This window comes from Saimiri boliviensis, chromosome 14, assembly GCF_048565385.1.
Source record: "Saimiri boliviensis isolate mSaiBol1 chromosome 14, mSaiBol1.pri, whole genome shotgun sequence".
NCBI classification, from domain to species: Eukaryota; Metazoa; Chordata; class Mammalia; order Primates; family Cebidae; genus Saimiri; species Saimiri boliviensis.
In genome coordinates this window covers 33,274,317-33,293,484 of record NC_133462.1, presented here as the reverse complement: position 1 = coordinate 33,293,484, position 19,168 = coordinate 33,274,317, and the positions used below count along the sequence as shown (strand labels likewise).

At 56.1% G+C, this 19,168-nt stretch overlaps 1 protein-coding gene across 2 annotated transcripts in view; it reads right to left on the bottom strand.

Moving 5' to 3' along the window:
- Nucleotides 1-19,168, bottom strand: part of RFX1 (regulatory factor X1) — a 47,654-nt gene that overhangs the window by 5,006 nt on the left and 23,480 nt on the right. Inside the window, exons 3-15 of one of the 2 annotated variants that reach the window (XM_039466067.2) lie at nt 18,129-18,238; nt 17,832-17,915; nt 16,758-16,865; nt 15,175-15,291; nt 14,056-14,151; nt 13,362-13,691; nt 12,562-12,656; nt 7,829-8,216; nt 4,601-4,782; nt 2,759-2,878; nt 2,552-2,667; nt 342-460; nt 132-241 (exon numbers count right to left, since the gene is read on the bottom strand). In XM_039466067.2, coding sequence (XP_039322001.2) covers nt 132-241; nt 342-460; nt 2,552-2,667; nt 2,759-2,878; nt 4,601-4,782; nt 7,829-8,216; nt 12,562-12,656; nt 13,362-13,691; nt 14,056-14,151; nt 15,175-15,291; nt 16,758-16,865; nt 17,832-17,915; nt 18,129-18,238 — 1,975 coding nt within the window. The remainder of the gene's footprint in view (nt 1-131; nt 242-341; nt 461-2,551; nt 2,668-2,758; nt 2,879-4,600; nt 4,783-7,828; nt 8,217-12,561; nt 12,657-13,361; nt 13,692-14,055; nt 14,152-15,174; nt 15,292-16,757; nt 16,866-17,831; nt 17,916-18,128; nt 18,239-19,168) is intronic. The other variant, XM_003941705.4, reaches the window with a different exon arrangement.

The window sequence follows — 19,168 nt, the reverse complement described above, 5'->3', positions numbered from 1 at the left end:
TCTACACAGTCACATGTGCACTCCACAAACTGCAGGGGACAAGCAGGCACCCCAACCCTGGGTGTCAAAATCGATTGGGGGTCACGCCCTCCTCCCACCTTGCCTTTCCCATGTCGCTGGGCAGTACTCACACGGCCAGTGGCGGTGCCTCGCTGGGCTGGCTGAGGTTGTACCTCCAGAAGGTCTTCCACAGCGTCTCCACCAGGGTGAACTGCAGGTTCACCATGACATCGACGATGGCCTGCGGCAGAGGCGGAGCTCAGGGAGGCTGGGGGGCAGTGTGGCCCTCTCATGCCTGTGGCCTCGTCCCCGCCACTCGCCTGCCCACCTGGCCGCCCTACCTCACAGTGTTCCCGGTACAGGACCTGGAAGGCTTTGATGTCCCCAGGTCCGACACCCTCGGGCAGCGCCTTGCCCTGAAGGTCGAGCTCTGTGAAGTCAGGGAGGCTCCGAGAGGCATCTGGGGGCCAGGGAAAACCATGAGGCCCTTCGTCCTGCCTGCTGGCCCACCCTGGGGTCCCAGTGAGTTGTCATCACCTTCCCGCCAGGCTGGGGTCCCCCATGTGCCTGTGAGGGACAAGGCATGGTAGCGGGGAGGGAGAGAGTGCCTGGCAAGGGGCTGAGCTCAGGGAGAACTTGAGAGCCCATGCTCCTCTGGCATAGAGGACAGGAGAGTCTTGTACTAGCCCTCAGGACACAGGCCTCTGAGTCCCGGCTACAACCCTGCACCCACCTGGCCAGGGAGTGGGTGGCCCCCAGGGTGCAGTCAGGACCACAGGACTCTGCCCCCAAGTGGGGACTAGCCATGGACAGTCACCCTTGGGGATGCCCCGCGACGCTGCCAGAATTGTTTCCCGCCCTCCCCTAGGTACCCAGGCACAGAAGGGACACGTAGGACATCAAGGCCTCGAGCAGATGAGGAAATTAGTTGTTACGTGCTCAGGATTGAGGATGTGTGGCTGGACTACGGGCTCCAAGGGTTTGCTTCTTTACTTAGCATCCTTTGGCCTTGTTTTCATGGATTTTTACTGTCTTTTTTTTTTTTTTTTAAAGGGAGGGGAGGGATCTTGCTGTGTTGCCCAGTCTGGTCTCAGACTTCTGGACAAACAACTTTTCCCGCCTTGGCCTTCCAAAATTCTGGGATTCCACGCACGAGCCACTGTACCCGGCCTTTTTTATTTTCTTGAGACAGAGTTTCACTCTGTCACCCAGGCTGGAGTGCAGCGGTGCAATCTTGGCTCACTGCAACCTCCACCTCTCTGGTTCAAGCAGTTCTCCTGCCTTAGCCTCCTGAGTAGCTGGAATTACAGGCACCCACCCCCAGGCCTGGCTTATTTTGGTATTTTTAGTAGAGGCAGAGTTTCACCATGTTGGCCAGGCTGGTCTCAAACTCTTGACCTCAAACAATTCCTCCTGCCTCGGCCTCCCCAAGTGCTGGGATTACAGATGTGAGCCACGGCGCCTGGCCATCTTTTTTTTTTTTTTAAAGCTTACTTTTAGAAACACTGGGTACACACCTGCCTTCTTGGCCAGTGAGTGGTCCTAGCATGGCACTTGCCCGCCCCCATGGACACCATGGCTGTGGGACAGCTGGATGGGAAATGGAGTGGTACTCACAGGACTCACAAGGAGGAGGACCTGCCCTGTCCCATCTCTAACAAGTAACCATGTCCATCTGGGTAGGATCTGAAATCTCATGTAGGCCAGGTGCAGTGGCTCAGGCCTGGAATCCCAGCACTTTGGGAGGCCAAGCAGGGAGAATCACTTGAGGGCAGGAGTTCAAGACCAGCCTGGCCAATGTGGTGAAACGCCATCTCTACTAAAAATACCAAAATTAGCCGAGCATGGTGGCCCATGTCTATAGTCCCAGCTACTCAGGAGGCTGAGGCAGGAGAATCGCTTGAACCCAGGAGGCGGAGGTTGCAGTGAGCCAGGACGGTGCCATTGCACTCTAGCCTCAGCAACAGAGAGAATCTGTCTCAAAAAAATAAAAACAAAAATTAAAAAATAAAATCTCGGTTGGGTGCAGTGGCTCACACCTGCACTTTGGGAGGCCGAGACAGGCGGATCACGAAGTCAGGAATTTGAGACCAGCCTGACCAACATGGTAAAACTCCCATCTCTACTAAAAATAAAAAAATTAGCTGTGGGTGGTGGCAGGTGCCTGTAATCCCAGCTACTCAGGAGGCTGAGGCAGGAGAAATCGCTCGAACCTGGGAGGCGGAGATTGTAGTGAGCCAAGATCAGGCCATTTCACTCCAGCCTGGGTGACAGAGTGAGACTTCATCTCAAATAAAATCTCATGTAGCAAAAAGGGGATTGATTGGGAGCTCAGAACCACAGAGAAATGCTTTGCATTGAAAGAAATGAGAATCTACCTTGAAGAAAAATTCTGGAGACAGAACTGTCACTGTGGACGGAGACTGTGATGTCTCACGCGACCCCTGCTGGTCCTCAGGCATCTCTCACCAAGCCCTCCCCTGGCTCAGAGGCTGCCGGCTGCCACCTGGCTTTGGGAGCCGCCTGCACAGGCGGGGACGGGAGCTCTCACCCAGGAACTGCTGGTACTGCTGCACCTGCGCACTGATGTCCGACAGCCCCGTGCTCTGCTGCTGCCCCACCGCCACGCCGTTGGTCATGCCTTCCATCTTCTGGATGGGCTTGAGCCTGGAGGAGAATGGGCAGGCGGGCCAGCTGGGGGATGGCCTGCGTGTCCTTCCCTGCCTGCCCTGCCCCGGGTCCAGCCCTGCCCTCTTACCTCTGTTTCTGCGAGAAGGGCTGGCCCCGCATGGCCATATGCTGCTGGTCCTCCATCAGCCGCAGCAGGGGTGAGCTGGCCTTGATTCGCAGGCCATAGTAGTGGTACTTGGAGTTGCCCCTGGGAGGAAGGTGGAGGGTAAGGGCTGGGCTGGGGGTCTGCTGGCTGGCAGGGTACGGAGTGCCTCACAGCACACCCATCTCCTCTATTAGGGGGCAGATGGAGAGAGCCCTGCCCTGCAGAGCCGGGCGTGCTGTACTCAAGAGGCACAGGGGCAGTGGGTATCAATGACTGAAAGGGGTGACGCCGAACCTGGGAACAGGAACCAAGAGATGAACAGGGGGCAGCCATGGGGTTGCAAAGGAGAGGAAGAGAGGGGCAGGTTCATGGGATGGCTCCTTGTTCCTTCCCACAGGAATTCACTGATTCACAGCCTCTGATTAAGCGCTGACTAGGTTCAACCCCACATCATCATCGTACGAGCATTGCAGATGGACCAGAACAATTTGAAATAAGTCACGTGAATGGCACGTGTGGGCTGAGCGTGGTGACTCATGGCTGTAACCCCAGCACTTTCGGAGGCCAAGGAGGTGGATCATTTGAGGACAGGAGTTCGAGACAAGCCTGGTCAACACAGCGAAACCCTGTCTCTACTAAAAATAATATTTTTTTTTTTTTTTTTGGAGACAGAGTCTCACACTGTCACCCAGGCTGGAGTGCAGTGGCATGCTCTCAGCTTCACTGCAACCTCTGCCTCCTGGGTTCAAGCGATTCTCCTGTCTCAGCCTCCTACTGGGATTATAGGTGCCTGCCACCACACTCGGCTAATTGTTTGTATTTTTAGTAGAGACGCGGTTTCACCATGTTAGCCAGGATGGTCTCGATCTTCTAACCTTGTGATCTGTCCATCTTGGCCTCCCGAAGTGCTCGGATTACAGGCATCAGCCACCTCGCCTGGCTACTAAAAATATTTTTTGAAAATTAGCTGGGCTAGCCGGGTGCAGTGGCTCACGCCTGTAATCCCAGCACTTTGGGAGGCTGAGGTGGGCAGATCACAAGGTCAGGAGTTTGAGACCAGCCTGGCCAATGAAGGGGGCGGATCACGAGGTCAGGAGTTTGAGACCAGCCTGGCTAACATGGTGAAACCCCATCTCTACTAAAAGTATAAAAATTAGCCAGGCATGGTGGTGCATGCCTATAATCCCAGCTACTCAGGAGGCTGAGGCAGGAGAAATGCTTGAACCCAGGAGGTGGAGGTTACAGTGAACCAAGATCAAACCACTGCACTCCAGCCTGGGCAACAGAGCAAGACTCCAACTCAAAAAAAAAAAAATTAGCTGGGCATGGTTGTGCATTGCTTGTTAAGTCCCAAACTTCGCAAGATGCTGAAACTACTCCAGAGAATTGCTTGAACCCGGGCGGGGGGGGCAGAGGTTTTGGTAAGCCAAGATTGAGTCACTGCACTCCAGCCTGGACCACAGAGTAAGACTCTGTCTCCCCCCGCCAAAAAAAAAAAAAAGGCAGTGTGAGGGTGCTCAAGGCTAAGGAGAAAAATGAAGCAGGGTTGGCGGGGGTGACAGGTCAGGGACAGAGGAAGGCTGCAGTTTAAGTTGAGACTGCCAGGGGGCGTGTGAGTAGGATGGGGTAGAAGCACATGAGGTGGAAGGCACCGCCAGTGCAAAGGCCCTGGGGTGGGAGTCAGCAGGTGTGTCAAGGAGCCTTGTGGAGGCGGTGGGGATGGGCTGGGCTGGGCTGGAGTGCCTGAGATGACCTGGAGTGGGGGTGGGTCTCAGTGTGCCCCCAATTCCCCAGGGGCTGCCGGGAGTAGATGGATGGCCCTACCTGGTGCCCAGACGGCGGGTTCGCAGGCCCATGAAGACGGAGCGGATGAGCTTGCCGAAGGAGGCGGCGTTGACGGGCTCCAGCTTCTGCTCCTGGCAGTGCAGAAGGTAGTGGCAGTAGAGGGTGCTCCGTGGCAGACTCACGCCCTCGGCCGTCTCATAGTTGTCCAAGAGCCACTGGACCTGGGGCCGGAGGGAGACAGGAGAGCGCCGGTCAGAGGTGCTTCCGTCATCTCTGAGTGCTGTGGCCGAGTGCCCGGTATCGACTTCCAGCTGGGATCCTGACAGCCACGCCCACCACACGTTAGCACGTCCTACTGCCTTCCTCTCCAGGAACTACGTCCCACAGAACTCTCCAGAACTGCACTGTCCTATACACTTGCCACGTGCAGCTGGTTAAAAACATTAAGGGACGGGCACGGCGGCTTGCCCCTTATAGTTCCAGCACTTTGGGAGGCTAAGGTGGGAGGATCACTTGAGCTCAGCCTGGGCAACATAGGGAGACCCTGTCTCTACCAAAGAGTTTTTTAAAAAATTAGCCAGTGTCAGCCAGGCACAGTGGCTCATGCCAGTAATCCCAGCACTTTGGAAGGGTGAGACACGTGGATCACTTGAGGTCAGGAGCTCGAAACCATCCTGGTGACCATGGAGAAACCCTGTCTCTACTAAATATACACCAAAAAAATGAGCCAGGTGCAGTGGCGCATGCCTGTAGTCCCAGCTACTCAGGAGGCTGAGGCAGGAGAATCGCTTGAAACTGGAAGGCAGAGGTTGCAGTGAGCCGAGATTTCGCCACTGCAAGACTGTGACAAAAGCGAGACTGTTAAAAAAAAAAAAAAAAATTAGCCAGTGTTGTGGTGCGCGCCTGCAGTCCCAGCTATTTGGGAGGCTGAGGCAGGAGGATCCCTTCAGCTCAGAAGTTGAAGGCTGCAGTGAGCTATGATGGAGCCACTGCATGTCAACCTAGGTAGCAGTCAGATCTTGTCTCAAAAAAAAAATTATAGCCGGGCGCAGTGGCTCAAGCCTGTAATCCCAGCACTTTGGGAGGCCGAGGCGGGTGGATCACGAGGTCGAGAGATCGAGACCATCCTGGTCAACATGGTGAAACCCCGTCTCTACTAAAAACACAAAAAAGTAGCTGGGCATGGTGGCGCTTGCCTGTAATCCCAGCTAGTCAGGAGGCTGAGGCAGGAGAATTGCTTGAACCCAGGAGGCGGAGGTTGCAGTGAGCCGAGATCGCGCCATTGCACTCCAGCCTGGGTAACAAGAGCGAAACTCCGTCTCAAAAAAAAAAAAAAAAAAAAAAAAAAATTATATTAATTTATGCAGAGTGAAAAAAAGCAAATCTCCAAGCCAGGAGCAATGACTCCCACCTGTAATCCTAGCACTTTGGGAGGCTAAGGTGGGCGGATCAACTTAAGTCAGAAGTTAGAGACCAGTCTGGCCAACATGGTGAAACCCCATCTCTACTAAAAATACAAAAAATTAGACTGGCATGTGGCAGGCGCCTGTAGTCCCAGTCCCTGGGAGGCTGAGGCAGGAGAACATCTTGAACCCGGGAGGTGGAGGTTGCAGTGAGCCAAGACCGCACCACTGTACTCCAGCCTGGGCAACAGAGCGAGACACTGTCTCAAACAAACAAACAAATGAAAAATTTAGCTGGGTGTGGTGATTGGCACCTGTAATTGCAGCTAATCTGGAGGCTGAGGCACAAAAATTGCTTGAACCTGGAAGGTGGGGAGGTTACAGTGAGCTGAGATTGCAGCACTACACTCCAGCCTGGGTGACAAGAGTTAAACTCCATCTCCAAAAAAGAAAAAAAAAACAAAAAACACTAGAATAGACAGAAGCCAGGCTACATCAGGACCAAGAGGGACCGCCAGGGCCACCAGCACTGACTCACCCCACGGTCACACAATTGTCGAGGGGCCCAGTTGGCACTGGAATTTAGGGCTGCCCCAAGGACTTCATAAAGCCACTTCTTGGCACAGGAAGTTCCAGTACCACCCTTCCAGATGGCGGAAGAACCCTGTTCTGGAAGCTCCACATGGCAGTGCTGGCTTCTCCTGCATTATCTATTCTCTATCATCAATTTTAATCAGAATAATCCCAGCACTTTGGGAGGCCAAGGTGGGAGGATCGCCTAAGGCCAGGATTTTGAGATCAGCCTAGGCAACAGAGTGAGATCCTGTCTCCACAAAAAAATTTTTTTAAATCAAAACCAGGCATGGTGGCTCATGCCTGTAATCCCAGCACTTTGGGAGGCAGAGGTGGGTGGATCACAAGGTTAAGAGATTGAGGTCATCCTGGCCAACGTGACGAAACTTCGTCTCTACTAAAAGTACAAAAATTAGCTGGGTGTGGTGGCACGTGCCTGTAGTCCCAGCTACTTGGGAGGCTGAAGCAAGAGAATCGTTTGAACACAGGAGGTAGAGGTTGCAGTGAGCCGAGATCGTGCACTGTGTCTCAGCCTGGCGAGACTCCATCTCAAAAAAAAACCACAAAAATAAAAAAAACCCTAGCCAGGCATGGTGGTGCATGCCTGTAGTCCCAGCTACCTGGGAGGGTAAGGGGGCAGCATCACTTGAGCCTGGGAGTTTGAGGCTGCATTGAGCTATGATTATACCACTCCAGCCTGGGTGACAGAGCAAGACTCTGGCTCAAAAAGAAAAGAAAAGAATAAAAAGAATAGACAACACTTCTTTTCTTTTCTTTTCGAGCCAGAGTCTTGCTCTGTCTCCCAGGCTGGAGTGCGGTGGCATGATCTTGGCTCACTGCAACCTCTGCCTCCCAGGCTGAAGCAATTCTCATGCCTCAGCCTCCTGAGTAGCTAGGATTACAGGCACTCACCACCATTACTGGCTAGTTTTTGTATTTTTAGTACAGATGGGGTTTCACCATGTTGGCCAGGCTGGTCTTCAACTTCTGACCTCAGCTCATCCACCACCTCAGCCTCCCAAAGTCCTGGGATTACAGGTGTGAGCCACTGTGCCCAGCCAACTGTGGTACTGTTCTAAGAACTTCATGCATATCAGCTGAGGCCCAGAGAGACTGAGTAATTTATCTGAGGCCACACAGCATTCAATCCCAGGACATCTGCACATGTGCTTATCGGCGGGCACACAGACTCCTGCTAATAGTGGCTGGCAGCCGCCATCATGGACTGGGCTTCAAGTGCCCACCATCCACCACCACCTGTCTCCTCTGGGGCCCAGGCTGGGTCACTTACCGTGGCTGGCGAGGCACGGGTGGTGTGGGAGTAAGACTGGCTGGCACTGCCCAGCATGTAGCCGCCTTGGATCACGTAGGTGCCTGTTCCGCTGCTGCCGCCTCCGGTGCTGCCACTGCCGCCCCCGCCACCACCTCCCCCGCTGCCGCCGCTGCCACCGCTACTGCCACCACCTCCGTTGCTGTTGCTGGCCCCAGCCCCAGTGCTGGCAGAACTGGCGACGACCTGGCTGCCAGACACGTACATGGGCATGGAGCCGCTGCCGGCCACCGCCTGGGAGGTGGCGGGGGTGCTGACCTGGGCGGCCGTGCCTGCGGCCTCATAGTAGCTGGTGCTTGCCGTCTGTGTGTACAGCGGCGTCTCGGGGTAGGGGTAGGTGCTGGAACGGCTGGGAAAGAGGCAAAGCCGGAGAACAGTCAGGGGGAGGAGAACTGGGGGGCCGAGGAGCATGACTGTGCAGGAAAGGCGGGTGCCAGGAGGGGACTGGGGAAGCAGCAGCTCCCCCACAACCAGGACCAGATCCTAGCATTCACCTACAATAGACTGGGTACCATCCTGAGTGCCTGATGGGCAATATTTCATACAATCGCCAAAGCAGCCAGTCCTCTGGCAGCGGAGTCACCTTCTCCACTTTGGAAATTAGGAAATCGGGATAGAAGGACTAGGGAACGTAACCGGGCATGGCAGCTCCTGCCTGTAGTCTTTGGAAGCAGAGGCAGGAGGTTCACTGGAGGCCAGGAGTTTACGACTAGCCTAAGCTACATAGTAAGACCCTATCTCTACAAAAAATATAAAGATTAGCCAGGGGTGGTGGTGCACACCTGCAATCCCAGCTACTTGGGAGGCTGAGGCAGGAAGATCCCTGGAGTCCAGGAGTTCAAGGCTGTAGTGAGCTATAACCACGCCACCACTGCACTGAAGCCTATGTGACAGCAAGACCCTGGCTTTTTATTTTTTCTTTTATTTACTTATTTATTTTTTGAGCCAGGCTGGAGTGCAGCAGCCCAATCTTGACTCACTGCAACCTTTACCTCTAGGGTTCAAGCAATCCTCTTGCCTCAGCCTCTGGAAGAGTTGGAACTACAGGTGCATGCCACCACACCCAACTAAATTTTGTGTATATATATATATATATATATATATATATATATATATATATATTTTTTTTTTTTTTTTTTTTTTTTTTTAAGTAGAGTCAGGGTTTTACCATGTTGGCGGGGCTGGTCTTGAACTCCTGACCTCAAGTGATCCATCCACTTGTCTCCCACAGCTCTGGGATTACAGGCATGAGGCACCACACCTGGATGACCCTGCCTTTTTAAATTAAAAAAAAAAATACTGAAGGGGTAGGGAACTTGCAATGCTACATACTTCATTATAAAAATAAAATCGGTGAGTGCTTCGAGTGCCTACTGTGTGCCAGGCACTGTTTTCCACACTTTGGACACAGCAATGGACAAGAATGAAAAGCCCCTACCCCTGGAGGAGCTGAAGTCTAGTCAGGGAGACAGACAAGAAGCCATGTGCAAAGGAAAGTTAGAGATCATACAGAAGGTGATGGGGTGAGTGAATCAGGAAGGGGGCAGGGCTAGAGAAGGTGATGCTGTGACTGGAGGGGACTAGAGAAGGCGACGCTGTGATTGGAGGAGACCATCAAGAATGCAGATATGTTTCCCCTGAGCCAAGCTACCTATCTAGGCTGGTGAATTCTCTCTCATTCAGCTATCCAGGGACAGAATGGTCACCGGGAGACACAGACTCGAGGCTGCAAATTGTCACAACATAAAAACCACCAGGTATTCAACAAGGGGCTGTTAAATAAAAGATGATGGAATCCTAGGCAGGGGTGAAAGAGGAGGCAGGGGTTTCGGTCCTCCAAAAGAACAAGTTCCAGAACTGACCACTGGGCGGATAAAAGGCAGAGAAGGGTGGGGACGGTGTGACTGAAAGACAGGGAAGACTATGTCATGTTTCGTATGCATGTCTGCATGTCTGTCATCTGTGGGCATGGAGGGCTCGGTGGACGGGAGACAGGTGCGGGGCACCTCTCACCATCTCATTAAACGTCCTTAGATATAGTTTTGATTTTTGAACTCTTTCAATGTATTAGTGATTAAACACATAGCATTAAGCCAGGTGCAGTGGCTCACTCCCGTAATCCCAACACTTTGGGAGGCTGAGGTGTGTGGATCACTTGAGGTCAGGAGTTCAAGACCAGCCTGGCCAACAGGTGAAACCCTGTCTCTATTTTTAAAAAATAAATAAATACAAAATACAAAAAATTAGCTGGGTGTGGTGGCGCATGCCCGTAATCCCAGCGACTTGGGAGGCTGAGGCAGGAGAATCACTTGAACACTGAAGGCAGCGCTTGCAGTGAGCAGAAATTGTGCCAAGCCGAGGCAACAGAGCAAAATTCCATCTCAAAAAAAAAAAAAAAAAAAAAAAATTTAACATCCAGAAAGACAGTGAGGTCAGTCAAGAGGTGACCTGGCTCAGACTCTGGAAGTGGCAAGGGACGGAGCTCTGCAGGCCTGAGTGGTTGTGGGTAGACAAGGAGAGGGAGCTGAGGACAGTGGAAGGAGCTATGGAAGCATGGTCTTCGTCAGACACCAGGTCCAGCCCTCAATCTCTCCGTCCTACCCTGTGTCTACCACAGAAAGTGACACCAAGAGCACATGACCTGAGCAAGTGCCCCCGCTTCTCCAAGGCAGGGGCCGCAGCCTGCTCACCCCCGCACACCCAGCATGCGACGCGTGCTGCAAAAACGTTGCTTCGGTTGATGGTTGCTGATTGCCTCAATAAATGAATGTGTGTGGCTCTGGATGCCCTCCAGAACAGAACCAGGGAGGGAGGTCCAGGGGCTCTGGCTCTGGCCAGGGTGGGGAGCAGGCTGGCAAAGGGTCAGGAACTCAGCAGTAATTCACTCAGAGGGAGAAACAGGAGTGGACAGTCGACAGGAGGAGTGGCCCCCAACAACTTTACATAGCAGGAAAATCAGATAGCAACGATGAACTAAGTGCAATCACACACACTAAGTCACTGAGTGAGGAGTTCAGATGGAAGTAAAGGAGAGACAAGAGAGGGGCTCCCAGGGATGCTAGCAGGAGCCCTCAGACACTGGTCTCCTCTTTGCCAACGCCCTGTCTGGCCCTTGCCAGCTTGGGTCAACCACACAATGAAAAGATTAGCGGCACTGGAAATAAATGGATGGAACTGTGAGGCAGCTGGATGGTGGGGACCAAGCCTCACAATTCAGGTGCCTGGACCATGCCCCAGGGGTCAGTCAGAGCCTCATGACCTTAGGAATCAGTCAATCCACGACCTAACCAATCCCAGCATTGTCTGCAGAAGAACAAGTGGCAGGGGCAAAAGAAGAAATCATGCAAATGCAAAGAAAACCAAGTGAAACCTCCAGGAACGAAATCAACAGTAATTATAATACTGCAGTGATTGCTGTGGAGATGGCAGAGGGAAGGTGGCAGGGAGGACCCCCCAGCGAGGAGCCAGAGCTGGGGCTGAAGCGGGGCCAGGACGTGGCACCTGCTTGACGTGGCCCACACACTGGAATGGTAGTGCTGCCCCCAGGCAGGGGAAGTCCCCTACACACCACTGAGTGGGGACTGACGGTATTGTGGCTGCTGCATCCACACAGGATTATTACACAGCAGCTAAGAGGGTGACCGGGACCCACGAGGACATGTGGGAGAAGAGCCAGGAAAGAAACAAGGTATGGATGGAATGCCTGCCTCTATTTCTGACCAAAGAAAGCGGGTAGAGGCTGGGCACGGTGGCTCATGCCTGTAATGCCAGCACTGTGGGAGGCTAAGAGGGGAAAATCACTGAGTCCAAGAGTTCAAGGAGATGAGCCTGGGCTACATGGCAAAACCCAGTCGCTACAAAAATACAAAAATTAGCTGAGCATGGAGGTGCACACCTGTAGTCCCAGCTACCAGGGAGGCTGAAGTCAGAGGATTACTTGAGCCCATAAGCTGCAGTGAGCCCTGACTGCACCACTGTACTCTGGCCTAGGTGACAGAGTGAGACCCTGTCGCCAAAAAAAGAAAAAACAATGGGTAGAGGGGTAGAGTTTCTATTCTTGGAGTATCACTGCAAGGAAACAAAGAAATGGGTCACAGCACTCCCTCTGGGACAGGGTTGGAAGTCAAATCATTGTTTTCTTTTTGAGACAGAATCTCGCTGTCACCAGGCTGCAGTGCAGTGGCACAATCTCAGCTCACTGCAACTTCCACCTCCTGAGTTCAAGTGATTCTCCTGCCTCAGCCTCCCAAGTAGCTGGGATTACAGGCACACGCCACCACGCCCATCTAATTTTTGTATTTTTAGTAGAGACAGAATTTCACCACGGTGGCCAGGCTGATCTTGAACTCCTGACCTCAAGTGATCCACTCCCTGAGACCTCCCAGAGTGCTAGGATTACACACGTTGAGTTACCATGCCCGGCCTTTTTTTTTTTTTTTTTGGTTAAAAACCAGGCTCATATGACTCCCAAGCCCTAAGCTATGCCAGGAACCCTAACCTTCGAGGGTCCCTCTGCTTTGCCGCTTTTCCTGGCTGTGGCTGCCCCTGGGGAGTGCCACCTGAGTGTCTGTCTCCCAAGGGCTTGCAGGCCACCTGGCCTGCTGGGGGCTGGGACTGGGGCCTGCTGTCCTGGGAGCCTGGGGAAGGTCCTGTGCTGACCCTCTCCCCTCACCCACCCCTCTCCCCTCACTTACATGGCACTGGCCGTGTAGCTGGCGTCACCGCCCTCCACATACTGCACCTGGCTGGAGTACACGTGTGGGACGGGCACCTGCTGAAGCTGCTGCACCTGGGGCAGAGGAAGGGCACATGGAGGGTCAGGGTGGGCCAGCTCCTCCCGTTCCACCTCTAAAGGGCTGGTGCCCACCCAGGCTCTCCCTGAAGCCCAGCTCCCGGACTCAAGGGCAGCTTCTGGGCTCTGAACAAAACACCCTGGAGGAGGCCTGGGGTCAGAGGCCCAGGGGCTGCTGCCTGCGCCAGGGCTGGGGATCAGGCAAGGCTATTTCAGGAGCAGAAACCAGGACTCTCGGCTTTGGCTGGGGCCAGCAAGGATGGGGCATGACGGGCAGTGGAGTGGATGCGAGACAGGGTCCTGCAGTGGGCGTTAAGGTTGGACCCCAGGCACATGGGCAAGGCTGTCGATGGCGCCAAAGCCCGCAACTACAGAAAGGGCCTCAGGGGCGGGGCCTGGAAACCAGGGACAGGATGTAAGGGGCGGAGCCTGGGGCCCCCGGTTGGTGGAAAACAACCTGGAATCACTGACAGGGCCTTAGGGGCGGGGCCTGAGTCCCCCACCTCCATCCCCCAACCCGCGTCTGCAGGGGCGGAGCTGGGAACGAGACAGGGCTTGGGTAGGGAGTCAGAGGCTGGTCCCCAAACCGACCCGTCGGGCGGAGGTGGGGTCTAAGGGCTTACGGGGCCTGGTGGGCGGCCCGGACTGGGCGCCCCCGCCCCTGCCCGCCCGCTGCCCCCCGTCCGTGCGTCCGCCACCTACTTTGAGGGCCGTGGCGGCCGTGCCGAACACTAGCACCTGGGGGATTCTCTGGATCCTGACCCTCTGGTCGGGGCTGGCTCGGGCCGGGAGCCGGGGCAGTGGCTCGAAGACCACTTTCTGCTGCGGCAGGAGCAGGTGCGGGGGCAGCACGCCCACCAGCTCCACCCACTGCTCGGTGCCCGGCTCGTAATAGGGCGGCGGCAGCTCGGGGCTGCCTAGCTGCTGGGCCTCGCCGCTGCACGCGGGCGGCCGGGGCGGCGGCTCCGGCGGCGGCGTGGGCCGGGGATCTCGCTGCTCTGCCTTCCTAGCGGGAAACTGACTGCCTGAGCTCTGGAGGACAAACAGAGACACTGGGGGGTCAACAGGGGCGGCCGCGGGCGGGGCTCCAGGCCTTCACCCACCGGGTTGCTGAGCGCGCACGCAGCCACCCGAGGGAAGATTCCCCGCCGCCCGGGGTCTCGGAGAGGGGAAGAACTGACCCAGGCCACGCAAGAATGAAGCGGGATTCGAATCCAGACCTCTCTTAGCAAAACCTGGGCCCTGAGCTGCCATGGGGCCGGGAAAGGGAAAGGATCTAAGGCAGGGTCTGCAGCTCACAGAGGCATTTCCCTCCCTGCGGCCTCAGGGGCCTGCACTCCCCAGCCCCAGCCCGGGACCAGCCCGTTTGTCCCGGGGGTAGGAGCGGGACACACACCTCTTGAGCCACGTGGACTGGCTGAAGGCCCTGCACGGTCAGTGGCTGCACCGGGCCGGCTTTGGGCGCTTGTGGAGTGGCCTGGACCACAGACCTCTGGAAAGGGAAAGGGAACGTTAAGATGACCATGGCAACGATGGCCATCAACCCGCCCAGCCCCTGCACAGGTGAGCTTCCGTAACCTCACAGCAGCCGGGCAAGCAAGAGGCTGCCATTCTCCAGCCAAACAGGGAGGGTGCTGTGCCCAGCACCGAGCACGTCCCGGTCCATTCCTAATGGGCACCCACTTACAGGGGCAAAGTGAGGCTGCCAGGCTGAGTTGAACCTGAGACTAACTGAGGGGTCTCTGCTCTCTGCCTCCTTTCCCTACAGGCCCCTGAAGCTGTGCCAAGAACCCGCAGGCATGGCCTTGGTTGTATTTCGTCCCCGCATCCTTCCCATGTCAACTGTCTGCCCTGTTCTCTGCCGTGGCGGGGATGCAGGGATTATCCTAGGGGCGCAGAACCAGAGACTGAGGCTGGCAGAGGGGGTTGCTGAATGGAGGAGCTGCGGCCTGGACCCAGATCTGGAGGTCTGGGGGGGCTCTAGCGCCAGGCAGGAGAGTATCTGTAAATCCTCTGGGACAGGGTTTCTGTTTACACTTGGGGGTCTATGGATTTCATCTATTTTTTCAAGGGGCTGGGAACCCCTCAACTTCATTGTTAATATCCAGTGGCAGGCAGACCCAGCGTCTTAACCTGCACCGGCTCAGAGCTCTGCCTCTGCAGAGGCTGGGCATGGATTTCAGGGCAGGATCCCCTCCTGAAACCCTTCCCAGAATGAGTCAGGATGTGGCTTCGGGGCTTCCTTCAGGCAAATGGGCCCAAAGAGGCCAAGGTGGTTCCTCCCAGCAGTTCCCTTGGCCCACTATGCCTCAAGTTCAAATTTCAGACTCCCCACGGCATCCCCGTCCTCCAGCCCCAGGATGCCGAGTCTGGAGACAGACAGAGATGCTTATCAAAGGCCTGGGTGGCAGGCCAGGGCTGGGCTCTAATAGGCCAGAGGCACAGCTGTGGGGGGCTGCAGAGGCTGCCTGGCCGGGACCCCTGGCCCGAACTGTTGCCCGCCTTGGCTTGGCACCTCTTGAGTGACGGGGACACTCTGCTGGACACCGTGGACCTGCAGCTGCTGTGGCACTGTGCCCGTGGGGGCCCCGGCTGTCTTGCTGGAAGAGCTGGTGGCCTGCACCGGCGACTGCTGTAAGGGAAGGAGACACAGGAGTGCGCTGGGGTGGGCTTGAACCCTCTTTGGGGCAAGGTTGCATCCTCCCTGGGGCACCCGGGCCCTCATACACACCCTTCTCAGGAAAGCTGACTGGGGAGGGTAGCAGCCTGCAGGGACCTGTCCCAACCACCTGTCGCAATTACAACCACTCAGGCTGGTAACTGACCACATCCCATGAATCCAACATGGACTCCCTGCAATAGTCCCAGTCAACTCCTGGAATGACTGGGGTTTCACCCTCCCCAGCAAGGATGGCTGTTGGTAGGTGGTGCCTGCAAAATCCCTGAAGCTCTCCTGCGGCTGATCCTCAAAGGTTATAGCAATGACAACAGCAGCCTCTGGTGTGATACTGGGCTGACTCCTACCAGACACTGGCTGAGTGCTTTAAATATACTAACTGGAATCTCACGGCATCCCCACTTCCCAATGGAGGCGCAGAGGGGAAGGGACAAGCCCCGGGTGACATGGCTGCAGGCGGTGAGGCACAGGGCCAGGCCTGGACAGGCTGACCATGGAGCCCCATGTTGGACCTGAGCCCTGCTGTGCCTCAGGCTGTAATTCTCACAGCAAACTGAGGGGCGGTTTATACTATCAGCTGTTTGACACGGAGAAAACTTGGAGCTCAGAAGGCTCAAAGGGGCCAGGTGCCGTAGCTCATACCGGCAATCCCAGCATTTTGGGAGGCCAAGGCAGGCGGATCCCCTGAGGAGGTCAGGAGTTCAAGACCAGCCTGGCCAACATGGCGAAACCCTGTCTCTACAAAAAATACAAAAATTAGCCAAGCGTGGTGGTGGACGTCTGCAATCCCAGCTACTTGGAAGGCTGAGGCAGAAGAATCACTTGAACCCCGGAGTTGCAGGTTGCAGTGGGCTGATAGTGCGCCACTGTACTCCAGCCTGAGCAACAGAGCAAGATTGTCTAAAAAAAAACAAAAAAAAACAAAAAAAAACAAAAGAAGGCTCACAGGCCTGCCCAGAGTCCCAGAAGAGGAAGTGAGTGGGCTGGGCCAGCCATCTGCCCCTGAGCTCCTGATGCTGACAACGCCCACAGCCTGTCTTCAAAACCCTCTTTGGTGTTTGGTCCCCAGAATCTACCCTGGGGTCCGAGGCTCCAGAGACTCTCCCCCTGTGAAGAACCTGCTTTGTTTCCTGGAATGCAGTTCCTTCAGCTGGAGCTGCCAGGGTCATCTCAACCCAGGAAGTCACCTCCTTCTTCCAGAGCAGAGCTCTACGGCCGCTGAGCTCAGAGCTGGCAGGGCCAGGAACTGGGCAGCCAAGGCACCCTACCTGGGGTCCACAAGGGCATTGCACTGGGAGTGGAGAGGATGCAGGATTTTGGAGGAGCAAGTGGGCTCGGGTGGGGGCAAATATACTATGGAGGCACACTGCTGACCTGGGGAGACCCCACTGGGGAGGGTGGCTGACAGGGCCACCACTTACCTCCGGGGGCGAGTGCACCTGCTGGGTGCCGTGGACCGTCAGGGAGACCTGGCCGCCTTTGCTGCCTGGGGCTGCACTCTGCACCACCAGACGCTGTGTGGGGAGAGCCTGGACCCAGGGAGAAGGAGGCGCATCACTCATGACAGCCAGCACGGTTGCACCGAGCATGTGTGCAGTGCCAGCTGATGTTGTAAGTGCTTCATACCTGTCAGCTCACAGAACCCTGACAGCCCCAGTGCAGCTCAGCTACTGCCCCCACTTCACAGAGGATGTCACCAAGGCTCAGTACTGCAAAGGCGCTTATCTGAGGTCCTAGAGCCAGGAAGTGGCAGAGCTGGAGTTGTCGTCAGGCCACGTGGAATGTGCTGTCATCCTTAAAACCCAACAGTACTAGGCTGGGCATGGTGGCTCATGCCTGTAATCCCAGCAATTTGGGAGCCTGAGGCAGGTGGATCGCTTGAGGTCAGGAGTTTGAGACCAGCCTGGCCCACATGGTGAAACCCTGTCTTTACTAATAATACATAAATTAGCCAGGCATGATGGCGCATGCCTGTAATCCCAACTACTCGAGAGGCTGAGACAGGAGAATTACTTGAACCCAGGAGGTGGAGGTTGCAGTGAGCCAACATCACGCCATTGCACTCCAGCCTGGGCAACAGAGTGAGACTGTCTCAAAAAAAAAAACCAAAAAAACTTGACAGTACTTTGTCCAGTTCTGTGCTGACCAGTCGGAAACGGGTGAGCGCTGTACCCCATCTGCGGCCTTCTTGGGGACAGACCACCCTGCACTGGCTGTGGACACAGGACTCTAAACCTGGCTTGGGTTCTCTGCTTCGGGACACTGGGCTGGACCCGAAAACCACCTTCCCGGCTACACCTGTTCTCTCTGCTGAGATGGCCCCTACCTGTTAGTCTCACCCTGGGGAGGTGACTGCCCAGAGCCAAGAGGTAGGGCAGCCCCTGGATGGGGCCTCTTCCCTCGATCCTGGTAAGGACAGATCCAGGCTTGCGATAGGGGCTGGTCCTCCACCCTGAGGAAGCCTTCCAGGGTGGGGCCAGGTGCAGTGGCCTTACCTGCTGGGGCACTTGGATGTTGGTCAGCTGGAGGGGTGACACATGGCCTGGCTTGGCCTGCACGCTCGCCTGGACCAGCAGTCGCTGTGGGGACAAGGCAGGAGGAGCTGAGCCACTGCTTCCCGCGGGAGGCCTGGAGCGGTGAGTGGAGGGTGGCTGCCGCACACATCTTGATAAGAACAGGTGAGCAGATGGCTCCGGCAGGAAGCAGGGAGGGGAGGCCAGGCCCCCAAGGCCGCAGTCTGCACTGCCACCCTCATCGGCCCTCCCCTGCCCCCTGGGAGGGCCACATCCTACCTGCTGGGTGCCCTGCACCTGCTGAACCACCTGAGTAGGGACGCCGGTCTGGCTGGCAGTGGAGCCAGGGCTGGCCTCCGACACCGTCTCACTGGCCCGCATGGCACCTTCTGTAGGGAGGGGCCACCAGGTCAGCTCTTCCTGCTGTCCCCGCCCCTAGCCTAAGCCTGAGCCCACCTGGAGAGGAAGATGCAGTCTGAAGCCAGCCCCCAGCAAGGTCAGGCCCCTCCAGGAATCCTGCTCACCCCTAGCTGGCACTGACTGCACCCATCAGGGGCCCACGTGGCAGGGCCCCGCAGGACCCAGGATCCTTAATACCTGGAAGCAGCCCCCATCAGCTTTCCTCATCCTGAAGCCAGACCAGAGAGGGTGACTGAAGAGCTATGACGCTCAAGATCCAGAAGACTGGACCCTTCCCAGCAGACAGGACTTGTGGACAGGCAGGGAACTGACTGTCCACTCCACGGTCCTGGCAATGCTGGAAGAACCGAGATGCTGGGGCCACCTTCCCTGGGGTGACCCCAGGCTTCCCGGGAGTGGAAGCTGCTGAGAGGAGTGCTCCCTGGAAGGTCTTGAGAGCCTGTAGCCAAGTCCTCCCTCCCTGCCCCCCTGTCCTCAGTGGGGTGGGACCACAGGGGCTAGGAGTTGGGGAGGCGGGTACTCACGCTGGCAGGCAGCTGAGAAGAGACAATCATAGAACATGCTGCTCGTCCCCCCACCCCACCTGCCCCCCGTCCATCCAGGGGGGGGCCTGCCTGGCCCTGTTTGCTCCTTGCCTGCCTCTACAGAAGAGCAGAGCATGCAGGCGGCTTTATACCCGCAACCTTGGGGAGCTAATCCCCCCTGGTGGAGGCAGAGAGCCTGCCTGCCCTGTTGGGATAAACACTCCCCTCCCCAGCAGAGCGGGACCTTCGAGGGGCTGGGGCAGCGCTGCAGGGTGAGGAGGGAGGTTGGTACCCAGAGACACTATCGGACAGGCACAGGTCAAATTTCATGCACATCTTGCTGAGTGATTAGCAGGCGTGCTGGGGGTACAGGGG